The sequence below is a fragment of the Echiichthys vipera genome (assembly GCF_963691815.1).
Source record: "Echiichthys vipera genome assembly, chromosome: X".
Lineage (NCBI taxonomy): Eukaryota > Metazoa > Chordata > Actinopteri > Perciformes > Trachinidae > Echiichthys > Echiichthys vipera.
Window position 1 is genome coordinate 31,460,520 of NC_139825.1, and position 17,831 is coordinate 31,478,350.

Sequence of the window (17,831 nt, forward strand, 5' to 3'; positions counted from 1 at the left end):
ACCATCTATCTATGTGGGGCAGTCAACCACACGCCTTGTGAGGGACGCAGTAATGAAAGGAGGGATCCTGAAGAAGGCAACCAAGAGCTGGCAGAGGAGGCTGAGAAAGGAAAGAACAACTAACCCCAACAACAGTCGCAGAGGGGAAGACCTATCTACTATATAGTAGATATATATTTTATTATCATTTTATTAACTTTTTTTTGCTTTTGCAATTATTTTATATCAATAATGGATCAAATGTGTAATAATAAAGTTGTAGCTCTTGGTGATGAGAATAGTCACCCTTGCACTCAGAGTCTCATTGTTTTAGTTTTACAGTTTTGTTTTTAACAAATTAATAAAAAAGTGAAATAGCTTAAGAATATTTCACACATTAACATTGAGCCACTGCTTATATAAAATAGTAGGAAAAGAACTTTTAGACAAAACACACATAAATAATGTAAAAGTAGAATATACAAAATCTGCTTTGTTTGGATGACAGCCAACCACTTCATAAAACATGTACAGGCATGTCTTAGACCTTTCACATGGTCTCATTAGACATTAAGGTGGAGCAGAGATGGCTTCAGGAAGTGGTGTGGTTTCAGTAACATTGCAGCTGAGTGCGCTAATAAAAAAATGCTGCTCTCTGCTCAGTTAAAGTGATTTATTAAGATGTTGCTAGATACCTTCATGCATTGAGCTGGCAAAGAGCTGCTAGTCTTAACATGCACATCATATGACACACTGCAGTGCAGGAAAAAAGGCTGACGTCAATGCAGCAAAATCTTTAATGGAAGAAGCTATAGCCTTTCCTACACAGCCAAACACACATGTGGAGTGACAGAGAAGTAAAGGAAAAGATGGCTCTTGGTTTACATTGAATCAAAGTAAATGTATTACGAAAGTGAAGGTTGTTGCGTTATGTCTTCTACTTCTGACAAATGTCTGTTTTTACTGAATTTTACTTAATATTTAGTCTATTGCATTTTATTACACCAGAGCTAGAATCTAAGTCTGTGGGCAGTAAAATATGAGATAAAAAACAGGAGCGTACCATGCATATAAGGGATATCAGGAGGAAACTTGTAGTGGCATGGTGTTACTTGCAAACCCCACAATGTCCTTTAACGCTCTCTCTCTCTTTACACACATACATAAATATTCCAAATGAATATCCTTCCAACAGACTTGTGTAACACTGCAGTGCTCCATTACAGTAATTACACAAACACAGTCGTTAATCATCCTCCCCGGTTAACATGTCGCTCTGTCAAATTTACCAAGTGTTGTTTAGCCATCTCTGTTCACTCTGGACGTGCACCACTGCCAAGACAAAACCCCACAGCTCTGCTGGGAGACCATCATTTTTCACATGATAATCTCTATCTTGGACCTGACATCCCACCATCTTACCAGGCCTGCAGCGCTTAATAGGTCACAGCATCCTCATCACTTGTCCCTTTCAAACTGGCTGGACTGTCACTAAGCTCCAGGAATGGGCTTCTGTTTTCCAGATTACCAGGCCAGACTCTTACAAGTCTCGAGTCCTCTTTGGACAGGGGATCTGGACGTGAGTCAGCTACACAGCTCTGATTAATCTGAACGATTCTTTATTGCTCACCACTCCCTAGCAACTGATGTTAAAAGGGATGCGGTTTCCTTCATCTGTCCTCTACACTGCAAAAAACGACCACAGCAATAACTCTCACTGCAGCACACAAACAGCATATATAGTATATTAACCAGTTCTGACACACTTCTATTTTTTACATTGGTAACATTTGGTATCAAGTTATTTGTTTCAAGCAGCCTTAAGTCCCACTAAATGATCCACATTACTATCCTATTGAGTTAAGTATGTATATAGTGTGAAATATAGCATATATGCAATCCTAGTTGAAAGAATTCTTTACAAAAACAGATTTAAATATTTTAACTCCATTGTTTTGTAATATCAGTTTATAGTAAAGCTGCAATATGCAACTTGCATAATTGTTAATATTCTTCAATGAATGCTCAGTGCATTCACAACCATACCATAACCATGGCCATAACCATAGTTTATTTGTAGTGACACCATCTTTCCATAACCAATACAATACTGTATAAAATGGCAGCTGTAAATGTTGCTGTAAGCTCAGTTTCCTGTGCATCAGTGCACTGTGCCATTGTCACTGCCGTTTAGGACACAAGTTTAATTAGATTTCTTATCAGAGACCACTACCAAGACATCATGTGTATGTGTATGAACATAGGATGAATCCCATCCCCCCCTTAAATTGAATCATAATCTAATGCCTTCTAGGTTTGAAACATGGCACACATACTATCAGAGACCAATATATGGAACAGATATTTGAGCCTGTCACTGTCGTAGAAGCATGATTGAATTTATGGCCCCTTCGAGAATTCTCCAGGAACCACAAGGATCAATCTCTAATGGTAACATCTGTCTGATGGTTCAAATTACTGATACAGTGCAGTCCAAAATCACTGAACTGTGTGCCTGACTTAGGCTACATGATGTTAATTAAAGTGCAAATCTCACAACGGATTAGAAACCTTGACATATGGGCAGGATTGGAGCAGGAACTGGGGAAAGAATAGTAAGTGAGATGTGCTCTGAGCAGAGAGCGTGAGACAGTGGGTGAGACAGAGGGGGATGGAGAAACAGGGGAGAGTTACTGACCATAAAGCAGGTTGATTAGATTACAGAGCTAAGACTAACATGGGACATTTATTACACTGAGAGCCAGACCTCAGCAGTAGCAGTCATTCAGATCCAGAGGGAGGAAAATCCAGTGTGTAAGTTTGTGCTTGTGAGTGACAGACAGACGAAGAGATAACTACACTTTCACTACAGTGTGCCCTTGATGATCCATTAGGAAGAAGAAACACAAAGTTTATTTAATCAGAAAAAGTGCTGAGTACAGGTTAAAAAATGGCTGCTGGTTGATATGTAGCACTGTTTGAAGCAGAAACAAAAATTACACAATATGTTATATTGGATTGTGAATTATTTTAGATAAAAGAGAACGTAAATGGACTAAAGGTACCAAGAATCACTGGGGACACAAAGGGAAGATAGAACCACACCCAGTCGCCACAGAGCATGCTCAGAATGACATCATCTTTACTGCCTTTCTGCAGTCGTCAATTAAAATGACTACATACCACAAACACACACACACACACACACACACACACACACCTGCAAAACATTTGAAGCTGCAGTATTGCACATACCTGTATAAAAAAGTGTTTATGGATCTTGCTGCATGATTGTCCTGTTATTCCAAGTTGAGGCTTAGTGTCCGCCTCAGTGGTTGATTTAGTTATGTGTGTGTCACCCCATATCACAACTCTACAGTAAAGCTTCAAGTCTATGCACTTACTTGTTTATCAGCTTTGCAAATAGGAGTCATGTATCTCTACAGAGAAATAATCTAACTAATACACTACTGATGTTTTTATAGCATCTTTGCCATAAAAAATGATAAATTATATTTAAATAAATAAACTATTATTATTATCAGTTAAAAGTTTGATATTGTGAACGCTGACTAGCTCAGCGGGTATTATTATCAAGCCTGGACTGTACTCAGTTGGCCAATTAAATGATTTGCTTTCAAATGCTTTCAAAGTTCTGTTAAACATTTTGATAATGTCTTCCTACATCGGTAGTCATGTGTGTTGGGTAACCGGGATTATTGCTATCCCAATCGCGATCAAAGACAACGACAGAACGATCTCTGTCATTGTTGAGTCCACTCTGCCAAAAATAGGTTGTTCACTAGAAATACCGACAATGTTGTTTGACAGCTCTAACTCTACTAACAGGGATTACTGGATCTAGTGCATTTGCAAAATGGATAGAATAACTGCGGAGTCATGGCTCTGCCCCAGACACCCAGAATATCAATAAAGTGTTCCATTACTGTAAAAGGAGAGAGAGACAGAAAGGGGAGAGGAAGGGAGACGGATGGAGGGGATTAAATCAATGTATCCTCATGACTTCATTTAGGCTTCAATTTCCCAGTTTCTTATCGAGAACCAGGTAACAGAATCCTTCACATGCACGTTTGATAGTAAAGAACAATACTTGGCCAGTAAGAGTGAAATCCTATATGCAGGAATCATGTGAAGAAAAAATAATCAAAACTGACCGACTAAGAATAAGTGAACAAGTGTCAAGAAGGGCATGAATCAGAGAGGCAAGGAGGGCTGGATGTGAGGAGACATCTTTAGATATCAAAGCAGTAATGTGGAAGCCAGTCTGGCCTTTTGCCAAGTGCTCTGGTACAAAAGGGTGGAGCTGTCGAGACGGAGAGTAAGACAGAGAGAGGTAGGGTCTATTTCTGAAGGGTAGGGAGTGGCCACCGCTTGGATGCTGATAAGTGATTGAGAAAGAAAGTGTTCGTGTGGGTGGAGTGAGGAGAAAGGAGGGAGGGGCAGGCATGAGGATGATGGGATAGCCAGCCTGTGAGCATAAAAACCCGCGGCACTCATCAGTCTGATGTTCTCTAGCATCTCCAAGCCTTCAGCTCTCCTTCTTTCCACAGCAAAGCGAACAGAACGAGACCAACCATGAGCCACTCTTCAATGCATACCTCAACTTCCTACAGGCGCACCTTTGGAAGCCCACACCCCATCTCCATGTCTTCTTACTCCAATGTGTCCTCTCGTATGCCTGCATCTGGGGGACGCTATATGCGTTCAATGTCACCTGGGGTTGCACCCCGCTCTACCACTTACCATCAACAGCGTTCTCGCCCCGTCGCCCAGCCTCCTCGCCTCTCCTACGACAAGGTGGACTTCACCCTGTCCGAGGCCATCAACCAGGAGTTCCTGACCACCCGCAACAATGAGAAGGCCGAGCTGCAGGAGCTCAACGACCGCTTTGCCAGCTTCATTGAGAAGGTGCGTTACCTGGAGCAGCAGAATGGTGCACTGCAGCAGGAGCTCAACCAGTTCAAGGGCCAGCAGCAGCACGGTCAACCCAACCGCGCATCCGAGCTCTTCCAGGAGGAGGTGAGGGACCTGCGCCGCCAACTGGACGCCACCGGAAAAGAGAGGGACCAGTACCAACTGGAGAGGGACAACATGGCTGAGGACCTGGTCCTGTATAAGCAAAGGTTGGTGCATAAATGTGTGATGCAAGACATAAGATATATGCAAGACATAAGATATATATATATATATATATATATATATATATATATATATATATATATATAGACAGATAGATAGATAGATAGATAGATAGATAGATAGATCGATAGATAGATAGATAGATAGATAGATAGATAGATAGATAGATAGATAGATAGATAGATTGATGTTTTGGGCATGGATGTGGGTCCGAATTTACTGCACATGGTCTACTTTAAACACAGCGAAGATAAAGAGTCTCTGGGCGTTTGCCACTTGAGTACTCTAGTAATGAAGGTGACAGGGCGTGGCACATGTGTAGACCGGACACCACTGAGTGGCGGCATTATACAGGACACATCACTGTTGCGTATGAGATCGTTTCCATGCATGAGTGTATATGTTTACTCAATGTCTTGTGCATTGGCATGGTTCAACAAAATACAAAGAGCCTCAAAACTTTGACAGTACTTGTTGCCAAATTAGATAAAGAACTGTTTGGTAATTCCTCTTATTTAAGGCTTAAACAATGCAAACGTATTGACTTTTAGAAACATGTATGAACACGTTGAGTTGAGGGGAGAATAAGAGGAGGATGGATGGATAGATGGATAGATAGATGGATGGATGGATAGATGATGGATGGATGGATGGATAGATGGATAGATAGATGGATGGATGGATAGATGGATGAATGGATGGACCAGACACAGGGTGGGGCCGGTTGAGGAGAAGAGGGGGCACAGAGAGAGAGAGAGAGCGAGCGAGAGACAGAGAGGAAATGGGACCAGTGGAAGAGAGGTTGGATATCAGGCGTGGTGAGAATAGCGTCAGGAAAAATCAATGTGACTCAATGACTCCATTAGGTGTGTTTTCAGTGTCCCTCTGTGCTGATGGGATGGTGCCAGAGACCCCATTAGGACAAAAGGACCCCTGTAACACAACATGAATTAAAGATGAGGAAGCTGGGCCCACTATGTGATGCTTTCTCCACTAATCTACTTTATGTCCAGACATGACTTCTGTCTGACAGAACAGATGGAGCACATCAGTCAGAGAATAAACAAATGTATGCATTGCACATTGTGATATAATTTGTCATGATAAATCACTGAGTTTCCCAGAACATAACTCAACATAACTAAAATTTCATTTAGTTTGTTTTTACAGGGACATCTTTTGGCTAAAGACAGTCCACAAAATTCGTACCTTGCTGATACCTATCCCACATACTGCAGATTTTATAGCAACCTGTAAATGTCACTCAAATGATATGTACTGTGTTTCTGTCCCTTTACGCTATACTTGATGGTGCTAAAATCCTACCTAACCATTATTTGGAACCACTTATCCTATTTGGGGTCACACCTACCGGCAATTTGGGTTCCAATATTAAAATGGCCATTTAAAATCTTTTAAAAGATGGAAACTGTGTGTACATAACCTTATTGAGTTTGTGCAGATGACCTTATTGACCTGTAGGGAAACCACATTAGCGGAAAGGAGCAGCTGCTGATCCCTCTGGGTGAATTCCCAAACCCTTTTTGCAGGACAGTGAATTAACAAATTGATCCAGAAAGCTTTTTGCCAGCTGACGCCCCAGTGCAACCGCAGATAGAAAGGCTATTCTTGGACAAATTTCAACACAGAGAGTCTTGCAGTCTGCAGGAAATCCGTACATTTACGTGTTTGAAATATTTTGTCTCACTATTTTTGTCCGTAAGGTTGGATGAAGAAACCCAGAAGAGGGCAGATGCTGAGAATAACCTGGTTGCCTTCCGCAAGGTAAACACTCAGCTCACTGGACCGTGATTACCTTATTGATAACAATCCTCAGGCTCAGATAACAGGTCAAAGTGGACAGCTTACCCAGTAGTGACACTGTAATGTGATAGGGTAGATTCTTATAATCTATAATAGGGCTGCACAGGAAAGAGACTAGACACTTTTTTATTGAAATATTATTATACATGAGGCTGCAAGTGATCACAAATAAAATGTACTCTGTTGTTGATTGACATATCTCTATTTGTAATTAGTCTTAATTTTTTATTTATTCAACATAACCTGTTTGTCTCATATCAAAAATAGGATGTGGATGATGCCACGCTGTCCCGTCTGGAGCTGGAGAGGAAGATTGAGTCTCTGATGGATGAGATTGAATTCCTGAAGAAGCTCCATGATGAGGTAAGTGGATCTACCTTGTCTGCACTTTTCCATTGTGCTTGAATAAATGGAAAAGTCCTTTCTTACAGAAGTCACCGAACACAGTAGGTCTAGAGACCAATAATACCACTCAAATTTTGCATGCACATATATCCAAAGTGGCAGAGACGCTGCAAATAATATTTTTATGCACTGAACTAACTCCATTCAACTTGTTCTCTTTACCTGATTTAAATTCAAAGAATACTAACACGTATTGCCTTCAGAAACTGTCACTTGTTAGCAGTTGCTAAGATTCAGAAGCAGGAAAATAAACAATTATTTGAGTGTAATCTGCATAGAAGTTGAGTTACATGTGATGTTAAGAGATCTTTTTCTATAGAAAAGAGTAGGGGTCTCAAAACTGAACCCTGGAGGCTAAAAATAATGAGACGCACATGGCTAAACCGGCTCCTAAATGGAACAATAGTGTGTTTTTCTTTAATTGTCTTTTATTATATCCATTTTTTTGTTTCTGACAATATTTTTTCCATATCTTGGTGTAATCAGGAAATCCAGGACGTACAAGTGAGTGTCCAGACCCAGCAGCTGAAGATGGAGGTGGAAAGCACCGCCAGGCCTGACCTAACTGGTGCTCTGAGGGACATAAGGGCCCAGTATGAGACCATTGCCTTGAAGAACATGCAGGAATCTGAGGACTGGTATAAGTCCAAGGTAGGCAGACAGACAGACAGACACACTGACAGTCACACGTGACCATACAAAGCACTTATTTATTATTGTGTGCTTCATCTTTTGATCCTACAGTTCAATGATTTGACTGAGTCTGCAAAGCGCAACACTGATGCTCTGAGGCAGGCCAAGCAGGAGGCCAATGAGTCCAGGAGGCAGATTCAGTCTCTCAACTGTGAAGTTGATGCACTGAAGAACACTGTGAGGCCAAACACCACTCATCATTTGTCTATAGTAATTGATAATCTATCATTATACACATTACACCCTCTTATCGCACCATATCTGCTGCTGTGTTTTGCAGAATGAAGCTCTGCTGAGACAGATGCGTGAAATGGAGGACCAGTTTGGCAATGAGATTGGCAACTACCAGGACAACGTAGGCAGACTGGAGGATGAGATCCGCCACCTGAAGGAGGAGATGGCTCGCCACCTTCGGGAATACCAGGACCTCCTCAATGTCAAAATGGCTCTGGACATTGAGATTGCCACCTACCGTAAATTGCTGGAGGGGGAGGAGAGCAGGTGAGAACATACTGTGTCCCTGGTTGCTGTTTTTATATGTTTTTATGTTTTTTTCCCTGTAGATTTCTGTCTTGATTAGAGGCAAGATTGGAAGTATGTTGGATGCAGGTGCATATAAATGTAACTAATTGTACAACTATTGCTGAAGTTTTCCGAAATGTTATTGTTATATTGTTATTGTTGTTTCTAGTCAATAACAAACCACTCCATACTTTACATTACAGACTTGTTTATAACACATAACTTTTTTTATCCCCTGTTCAGGATTACTGTTCCCATCCTCAATATTGGCATGAGCAGTCACCATGGTGAGCGAGGTAAGCTATAGTTCTTTTTTTAATTTTTCCTAAATAAAACTTTCATTTATAGCATTGTGAAGTGTGGCGAGCCACTGATACAGGTTTATTTCCATTTCAAATAGTTATTTCAGAAATATTCTCAATATTACTTAACATGGAAATGCAATACTCTCCTGGAAAATGTAACAAACCTGTGGGTTTATGTTATAGCTCTCATTTTTCAACTGAGAAACCTTTTTTATTTGTCAATAACACATCGACACAGTTGCAGGATTCATCTAAAATGTAACCAGGATCCAAAAGTAAACTGCTTTAAGCTGATGATTGTGTATTGCCAACTTTTCAACAGCATAATCTTTAACTTTCGCTCCTTTAGCAGTGCATGTAACTAAATTTTAAGCTTCTTGATTATATGATGTTTTTTGGAAATACACCTTGGGAGACATTGATAAATGTAAGCTTGCGTTTTATTTTTTTTGTAAATCAAAGAAACTGACATTTTCTGATGCAGTTGTTGATCTTTTGTTCTGTCAATTCAACCAAGAGGTATTTTAACTTTCTAAACCAGGGGTGCATAAAAGTTGAAGTGAATCTTACAAAAAAAAGTACTTCAGAAAAGCAAAACTTTTATTTTGTGAATGCAAATGTTTCTGAATGTAAATACAACAAACAGAACTTTAATCTGATTTATTTTTACAGACTATGAACGCGCTCCAGACAGCATGGGCAAGAAAACTGTGGTGATCAAGACAGTTGAGACTAGAGACGGAGAGGTACACAGATTTACAAAAGTCTAGCCTGATATATTAATGAACTCAATGTATTTATATTTTTAATTTATAATCTGTTTCTTTTACATCAGGTGGTGAAGGAATCCAGGAGGGAGAAGGAGAGAGAGTCAGTGCACACTGACAAGGATGACAATGATGAGTAGAACAAAACCTGATTAGAAAATGTGAAGGCCAGAGCCCCAAGGGAAAAAAGAAATACATAAAACGAGGGATTAAAAAAACAACAACAAAAAAAACAAAAACAAAATCTGATCTATACAGTCCTCATTTCCATTAGTTATGTGTTAAATCATCCAGCAGAGAGTCTCTCAGTATAGGTGCAATGTTGATTTACTCCCTTTAGACAGTGTCACTTTGGTGCTATTTAAGCTACCCGACTTTTGCTAAACATCCGTAGGGCTAAGCAAAGCCACTTTAGTAACATACCACTTGAGGCCTTGATTTACAGTGCAATCCTGTGGAATCCTTAGACAACCACAAGTTTCTAGCAAAGTATTAAACTGCAGGCTGGAATATGTAGAACGTTTAAATGGAGGATTTTGGTAGTTTGTGTCGTAGATATGACTTACTAACAAAACTACATACTGCCCTTTGGTCAACACACCTTAGAAGCCTGAGAACAAATTAACCTATTTGCATTTGTTTTAGAAGCTTTGCTATCCTCTTTTAGTGCAAACCGACAAGTCACCAAACACATGGATTATTAATAAACATGTAACACAAAGGAGATGATGAAACTGAAAATATGTCAGTCACCAACTGAAAAGACTTTTGCTGAATGTGCTTTGCAGTGCTGTGTGTATCTCGCACAACTGATGAATGAATATGTAAGTGCAAATAAAACTAATTAGAACAAATGTGTCTTTTTTTTGCTGATACTAATTGCCTATTTTCATAAGCAGTGTTTTGTTCCATAGAAAAACACACTGTAAATTTGCTATGCCCCTTTAAACCGCAGGGTGAAAACCTTCATCACACAAATGATTTCTCAAATGTGTTTAAATTAAAGCAGTATTTGCTTGCCTGATCAAAATCACACGAGCATCATATGACATTCTGGATGTCTGAACAAAGGTTTGCAAATACATTGATTAATTTGGATTAATTAATGAATTAACTTAGTTAGAATATATTAGCCTAGGGTAGGATACCTCAACGTTGCATCACTTGCAGAAGGTTGTCCAGCAGACAGCCCAAAGTTTTTCTTTTGTCTTTTCAGTGGGAATGGTAACATGATACACAGAGATATAGACTTTTATTAGGTATGATAATAAAGTAACTATAGCCTATGACAGTGACATGCAAAGAGGATTTGTAAACAACTACAAAATGACGAGTTTTAATGGGAGGAACTTCTTTACCCATCTCATCTCTTTGCCCTATGTACAAACTCTCAGGCGACTTTTTAACTCAACCTGCAGGTATATTCAAAAGTCTGGCACACCCAATCATCAACGATGGCTAATGTCCAAATTTAACAATAATTACCTCAACCTGACTCCAACAATTCTTTGATTTTAGTTAGTTGGAGTTTATTGGATATGTAATGGAGCCTTCACGTCCTATGGAACATATGTTAAATACCAAAAGCCGACATGAAAATTGCACATGAATGGCCCCTCACTTGGTAATTTCCACTGGGGAGGTCGTAGAATATTTTGATACACCTGCAGCTACCAGGCCCAACAAGGGATACATACACCTGCAGTTAGCAGGCCCGACCAGGGCTACATACACCTGCAGCTACCAATTCAATTCAATTCAATTCAGTTCAATTACATTTTATTTATAGTGCCAAATCATAACAAAAGTTATCTCAGGACACTTTACAGAGTAGGTATAGACCACACTCTATGACTTATTTATGATTTACATAGACCCAACGATTCCCCCGTAGAGTACGGTGGCAACGAAAACCTTCCCTTTAACAGGCAGGAACGTCGAACAGACCCAGCTCTATGGAGGACGGATATGTGTCTTGACCGGTTGGGGAGGAAGAAAAGGAGAGAGAAAGACAAAAGACAGACAAAAGACAGAGAGACAGACACACTTCCAGAGATGCAAGCAACCAAAGAGTAACAGTAACTATAATAATATCTATAGTAATGTGAATATGACTTATATGTTATGGCAGTTAATACAGCAGAATAGTAGAAGAGAGCACATCTAAGGTGACAGAATATGAAAGTGATAATAATTATGGCAAACATGAGTAGCGGCAATAGTAGCTATGGTACAGCGAGACATACCACTGATGGTGTTTTTATGGCTACAAATGTTATAATTTATAAGACTAGTGATAGTATATATGACTAATAGTTATAGAAATAGCAGGAAGCATCATGCAGGACCACGGCAGCAGGCACCACCACAATCAGCAGAGACCTGCGAGACGACAAAGCACAAACAACTCCGGGGAAGAAGTTAATTAGTAACCTGCATTGATGAGACATGAATGATACAGACAGAGAGGAGAGAAGGTCAGAGTATTAGGAAAAGTATTATCACCTGGCAGACTAGGCCTAGGGCAGCATAATTAAGCAGAACAAAATCATTTAAAAAATAACAACATTGTTAAGGGATTGTAAGCCTTAGCTGTAAGCTTTATCAAAGAGGAAAGTTTTGAGCGTACTCTTAAATACGGGGACAGTGTCTGCCTCCCGAATAACACTTGGGAGTTGGTTCCACAGGAGAGGAGCTTGGTAGCTGAAGGCTCTGCCTCCACTTCTACTTTTGGAGACTAGGAACGACAAGTAGCCCTGCATTCTCAGAGCGCAGCGATCTAGTCGGGTGATACGGTACCATGAGCTCTTTAAGATACGACGGAGCCTGACCAATAAGAGCTTTGTACGTAAGGAGAAGGATTTTAAATTATATTCTAGATTTTACAGGTAGCCAGTGCAAAGAGGCTAATACAGGAGAAATATGTTCTCTTCGATTTGTTTAAGTTAGTACACGAGCTGCAGCATTTTGGACCAACTGGAGACTCTTAACAGACTTATTGGAGCAGCCTGATAATAAGGAGTTGCAAAAGTCCAGCCTAGAAGTAACAAATGCATGGACTAGTTTTTCTGCATCTTTCTGAGACACAATGTTCCTAATTTTCGCAATATTACGCAGGTGAAAATATGCAGTCCTTGTTGTTTGTTTCATAGATCAAAAAATATAATTGTGTATCATCAGCATAACAATGAAAATTTATGGAGTGCTTCCTTATAATATTTCCTATCCAGTGGTAGTTCCGGAGGCGGAGGAGGGAGAGATGGGCGAGCCCCCAGTGCCCCTGTTCACCACTGACCAGGGTTCACTCGGCTTGAGTGGAGTTAAGCTCACCAGACCCGGAGCCACCGCTCCGTCCTCCCTGGTGGAGCACTGCCACTCCGCAGGGAGAAGGCAGGAGGTGGAGGGTGCCGATGACTAGGGCTTGGCACCCTGGTGCCAGTCCATGGCAGGGTGGTGCTGCGGCGGCCGTCATGGTACTGTCACCAGCGGCAGAAGCCTTAAGATGGGCGAGGAACTTTGCCTGAGTTGAGGCGACGATGGAGAAATCCAGGAGGATTTTGTTCTTCTCCCTGAGGTCAGCTTTCAGGCCAGGGACGTTCTCCCTCAGTTTTGAGAGTGTGGGGAGACAGGACTCGCATACAGCTATCATATCGCAACCTGTGCTGGGGATCCATCACCTCGGGACACAGAACCGTCAAAGGGAGGTGAGTTAAATTAAATTCCGGCCCTGGAGCTGAATGTCCAGGAAGATCCTTCTTGACTCCTAGGCAGGCAGCCCACTTCACCAGTTGTTTTTAGATCCCGAAGAAATTTGAAGAAATGTTTTACAATTGGTGCCTCGGTTGTGCGATTCGGCATCACGACTTCCGTGTCCGTTTGAAGAAATAAATACATAAAAGCTGGGCACGAGTGATTCCAAATATGGAAACAATAAACTTAGTTAAATACAATATTTTACGGAGCCGAAGTGGCGGGAAACCCATTGAAATCAACCGACGTTGTGCATGCGTATGCGTAGATGACATAGACAGCACAATGCAATGCAATGCAATACAATGCAATGCAATGCAATACAATGCGATTCAATACAGAGCGATACAGACCAATACAGACCTCTAGGTGGCGGAGGTGGCAGAAGGTGGCAGAAGGTGGCGGTGGTGGCGGTGTTCACCGGAATAGTGGAATCCTTCTCAGGATCAGCTGATGCGGTTATAGCTTCGCCGCTGTCTGCCACTGTCCTGCTGCTTCGCTGCTGTGTGTGTTTGTGTGTGTGTGTGTGTGTGTGTGTGTGTGTGTTAAGTGCAATCTGGCAATTGTTTGGCTCTTAAATTTGAGCCCCTTTTAATCGTGTTTTCCTCTCCCCTTTAGTGCTGAAGGCTGACGGTGGTGGTGGTGGTTTTCCTGGATGGTGGTGATCCCCAGTGTGCTGTGTGATGCTTTTTCAAGATTTTCTTTGTTTACACGTCACTTTTTGCTGTGTGCATGGGGTGTTCTCCTTTTTCTTTTGGATGTCACTTCCCCTATCAAACCCCTATTCCCGCCGGTAAGCCACAGCCTATGTCCCCCTGTTGGTTGGGCTCCCTTCTTTTTCTGTTGCATTGCCAATTTTGTGCTTATCTTTTAATAATAAAGTATTGTATATGATCATTAAACTCCATCTCTCCATGTCTTTGTAAGTCCCCTCACTGTTCCTCAGTGAACTGTAAATTATCTGGTTTTGATATGCTTTTACTCAGTTCCTTCACCAATTTGGTTCTCGCTGCCAAACCTACAACTTGTCTTTTAGATCCTCTCCCTGCACCACTTCTCAAAAGAACTGCTTCCAACTGTAGGCCCCGCACTCACTGCCGTGGTGCCCTCAGCCTTTAAATCTGCTGTTATCAAACCCTTACTCAAAAAAAAAAATGTTAATCCAGAAATTCTTAGTAATTGCAGACCCATTTTGAACCTTCCCTTCCTTTCCAAAGTCCTTGAGAGAACCGTTGCAAACCAGATTACTGATTATCTCTCTTGTAATACCCTCCATGAACCCTTCCAAACCAGCTTCAGATCATTCCACTCCACTGGAACAGCACTTACTAAAGTAACCAATGATCTTCTGCTTTCCATTGACTCCAACCAATCCTCCCTGCTCATACTACCTGACATAAGTGCAGCTTTTGACACTATTGACCATAATATCCTCATGCATAGGCTCTAGAACCAAATTGGTGTTCAAGGCTTAGCTCTGTCCTGGTTCAAATAATATTTAAGTGATAGGAAACACTGTGTAGTCCACAACAATACAACTTCAAGTTACTCAAAAGTGCAATATGGTGTTCCACAGGGGTCTGTGCTGGGCCCACTACTATTTTCTGTTTATATGCTGCCTCTTAGTGCTATCATTCCCAGGTTCAATATTAGTTTCCATTGTTATGCGGATGACACACTTATTATAATTATATATTCCAGTTTTTCCGAATGACCAATCTCAAATATCAAATGTGGAAGAATGTATATGCGCTATCAAGGACTGGACGTGTTCAAACTTCTTACTCCTTATTGCGGATAAAACTTTGATGCTGATCATTGGTGCACCCAACAAGAGCTGCTTGTTTAAAGACACGTCCCTTACTCCTTTAAATACTTGATCACTGCCTTCTGTGTAAGTGACACACACACTCCTGTTTTTCCAGTTTGCCTCCCAGACTCCTCACTCTTCCTGCTCTCTGCACTTTACCAGCCAACCTCCTTCTCTCCTCCGTGTATCTCTTACTCCATCAATACATGTTCTACTCTTTCCTTGATGTTTTACATTCACACTCATCCGTTCCCCCTTTTTACTTTTAAAAATAAAGTTTCATTCAGTCCTGTGTGTCCTATACTCATTCTTGTCAGCACTGTTTCCTCCCTTCTATTTTCCTTTTTAAAGGTTGAATATGGAAAATGAGCAGAACACTGCCATCTAGTTTCTCAAGATTGTAGTCGCAACAACAAAATATTATTAAAAGGACTCGGGTTGCCATGTTGGTCAGACCCGGCCCAGTAGCCAACAGGAGACCGGAGTCTGTTTGAGGCTGTTTCAACCCATCCCCTCCGGCAAATCGCACCATAAAAAACAAGTATTGCAGAGGAGTTTACTGACAGTTACCGTTACAGCTAAGTAAACATGAAAGTTAGCTTACCGATCAAGGAGAAATGTAGCCATTTAGGCGTGTGTTTTAATGCCGTTGAACTCCTTTATCTCAGTCCATCGAGTGAATGCTTTGCCTATATTGACTCTGGTTTTTGCCCGTCTCCTATCACTCAGCTGTTGGGACAAATAAGCAGCTGCAGGATTGGCAAACTCCATTTTACCAGTGCCAGCCTACAGTAGCTGCACCCAACAACAGTCAACCCTGGCAACCCGCAATACCGGCCGCTATTGGCTGGTACAATGTAAACAGAACGTGACAGAAAGTCATTGTCAAACCCGTCAGAAAAATTTAAATATTAATTCAGACTAAATATACATATTTTTTATGGAAACGCTATACTTTCATTCTGTTCCCCTCGAAACGCCCCGTGGGTGTATTATTTATTTTAAATATATAGCTTTTAATGAAGAGTCTACATAGTCAACCTTAAACACCATGCACACTCACATTTTTTTGTATATTATAGTAATTTCTTCCAGTGATGTCTCGGTCCCATCTATCGTCTGGAAAGGGACATAGGACACAATCAGTACATAAAGAGTAATATTTACAGGTATTTACAAAAATTTACTGATGGCTCAAAAGATCAAAACGATCGTGTTGGTACAGGAGTTTACATCCAGCTTTATCAAATTCAACTGAGAAATAGGATAATAGATCAACTATCAGTTTATTCGGCAGAGATGATGGCAGTCATTTTTGGGCTTCAGTGGGTGAAGGAAGTCAGACCAGACAGGGTGGTGCTGTGTGTTGACTCTGCAGCAGTGCTATTGAGCTTACAGACTATGAAGTCACTCAGGGAAGATTTATTGTTTGAAGTTTTTCAGTGTCTGTTCAGAATTCAGAGAATGGGGATCGAGGTAGAACTTTGCTGGGTACCTGCTCAAGTGGGAATAAAAGGTAATGAATGTGCAGAAAGGGTGGCAAAATCAGCATTAAGCATGAGACATATCACTAATATTCCATTTGGAAAAAGGTTAAGGTAAAGCACTAATCAAAAAGAAAATATCTGAATTTTGGCAGAAGAAGTGGGACGAGGACAGTAAGGGCAGAACTTATTATAGAACACAGAACAGTCAGAGCACAGATAATCAAGAAGTAGAAGAGAGGAGGTAGTTTTATCAAGATTAAGATTCCATCACACTGGATTAAATAAGACATTATTTTTATTTGGCAAAGTTAATTCAGATCTTTGTACAGCACGTAAGAAAACAGAATACGCTGAAGATGTAATTATGCAATGCAGTGAACATACCAAAGAAAGGACTAGGTTGAAATACAGGGTGAGAGAGGCAGGATGTGAGTGGAATTTGGCAGGGGTACTGGGAACTGTTGAGGCAGTGAACATGCCTCCCCAGATCTGTTAATGAGAAGTGATAGGTTTGGACACATACAAACAAGCTTAAGATGTTTATTAATGCAAAGATCTTTGGAGATGTCACCACAGAGAATCACACATGCTCACATGCTGATACAGAGTACACTTCTCCTTTATAGGTATAAGATAATATCACACACCCACAGACAGTGTCCTTGAAGTCAGGGATGGAGTGGCCATCGGGACAACCGGGAGATTTCCCGGTCGGCCGGTGGCTAATAAGCCCTGTGCAGCCGTGTGATGTTCATGACCGGCCCATTGAGTTAAAACTCTTCAGAATCAAGCACATTCCTGTGTAGATCTCAGAAATCTCTATAAACCTTGTATACAGCGAGTCCAACCACTATATATAACACATGTCTCTACATCTCACTCATGGTTGCTACAGTGTCACACTCACTCTCATTAATCCAGCCTACTGATTTTTGTTTAGCCTCCCATCTTGATCTAAATCAAAGATTTGTTCCGAAACAACCAGGGGTCAACACACACACACACAGACACCCCCCTGTCCTGGTGGAGGGGATGGGTTGGGCCCGTTGTAGGTGCAGGCAGAATTGTCCCGGTGGATTTTTGTGTCCCACTCTGCCCCTGCTTGAAGTCCTCAGTGCTCTTTCGCTTG

General features: G+C 41.1%; 1 protein-coding gene across 1 annotated transcript; it reads left to right on the forward strand.

The window, feature by feature from the left end:
• Nucleotides 1-4,532: 4,532 nt before the first annotated feature.
• Nucleotides 4,533-10,419, forward strand: prph (peripherin). Its single transcript, XM_083938460.1, has 9 exons — nucleotides 4,533-5,123; nucleotides 6,864-6,924; nucleotides 7,231-7,326; nucleotides 7,855-8,019; nucleotides 8,113-8,238; nucleotides 8,342-8,562; nucleotides 8,827-8,879; nucleotides 9,561-9,634; nucleotides 9,724-10,419. Exons 1-9 carry the CDS (start codon nucleotides 4,576-4,578, stop codon nucleotides 9,793-9,795), a joined length of 1,416 nt encoding a protein of 471 aa, XP_083794586.1. The 5' UTR covers nucleotides 4,533-4,575; the 3' UTR covers nucleotides 9,796-10,419.
• The last annotated feature ends 7,412 nt before the right edge of the window (nucleotides 10,420-17,831 follow it).

Bases quoted from the DNA above. Each gene is read 5' to 3' on its own strand.
- prph (XM_083938460.1), top strand. From the start codon at position 4,576: ATGAGCCACTCTTCAATGCATACCTCAACTTCCTACAGGCGCACCTTT. The intron at 7,327-7,854 runs GTAAGTGGATCT...TGGTGTAATCAG, and splicing joins TGAAGAAGCTCCATGATGAG to GAAATCCAGGACGTACAAGT. The intron at 8,239-8,341 runs GTGAGGCCAAAC...TGTGTTTTGCAG, and splicing joins TTGATGCACTGAAGAACACT to AATGAAGCTCTGCTGAGACA.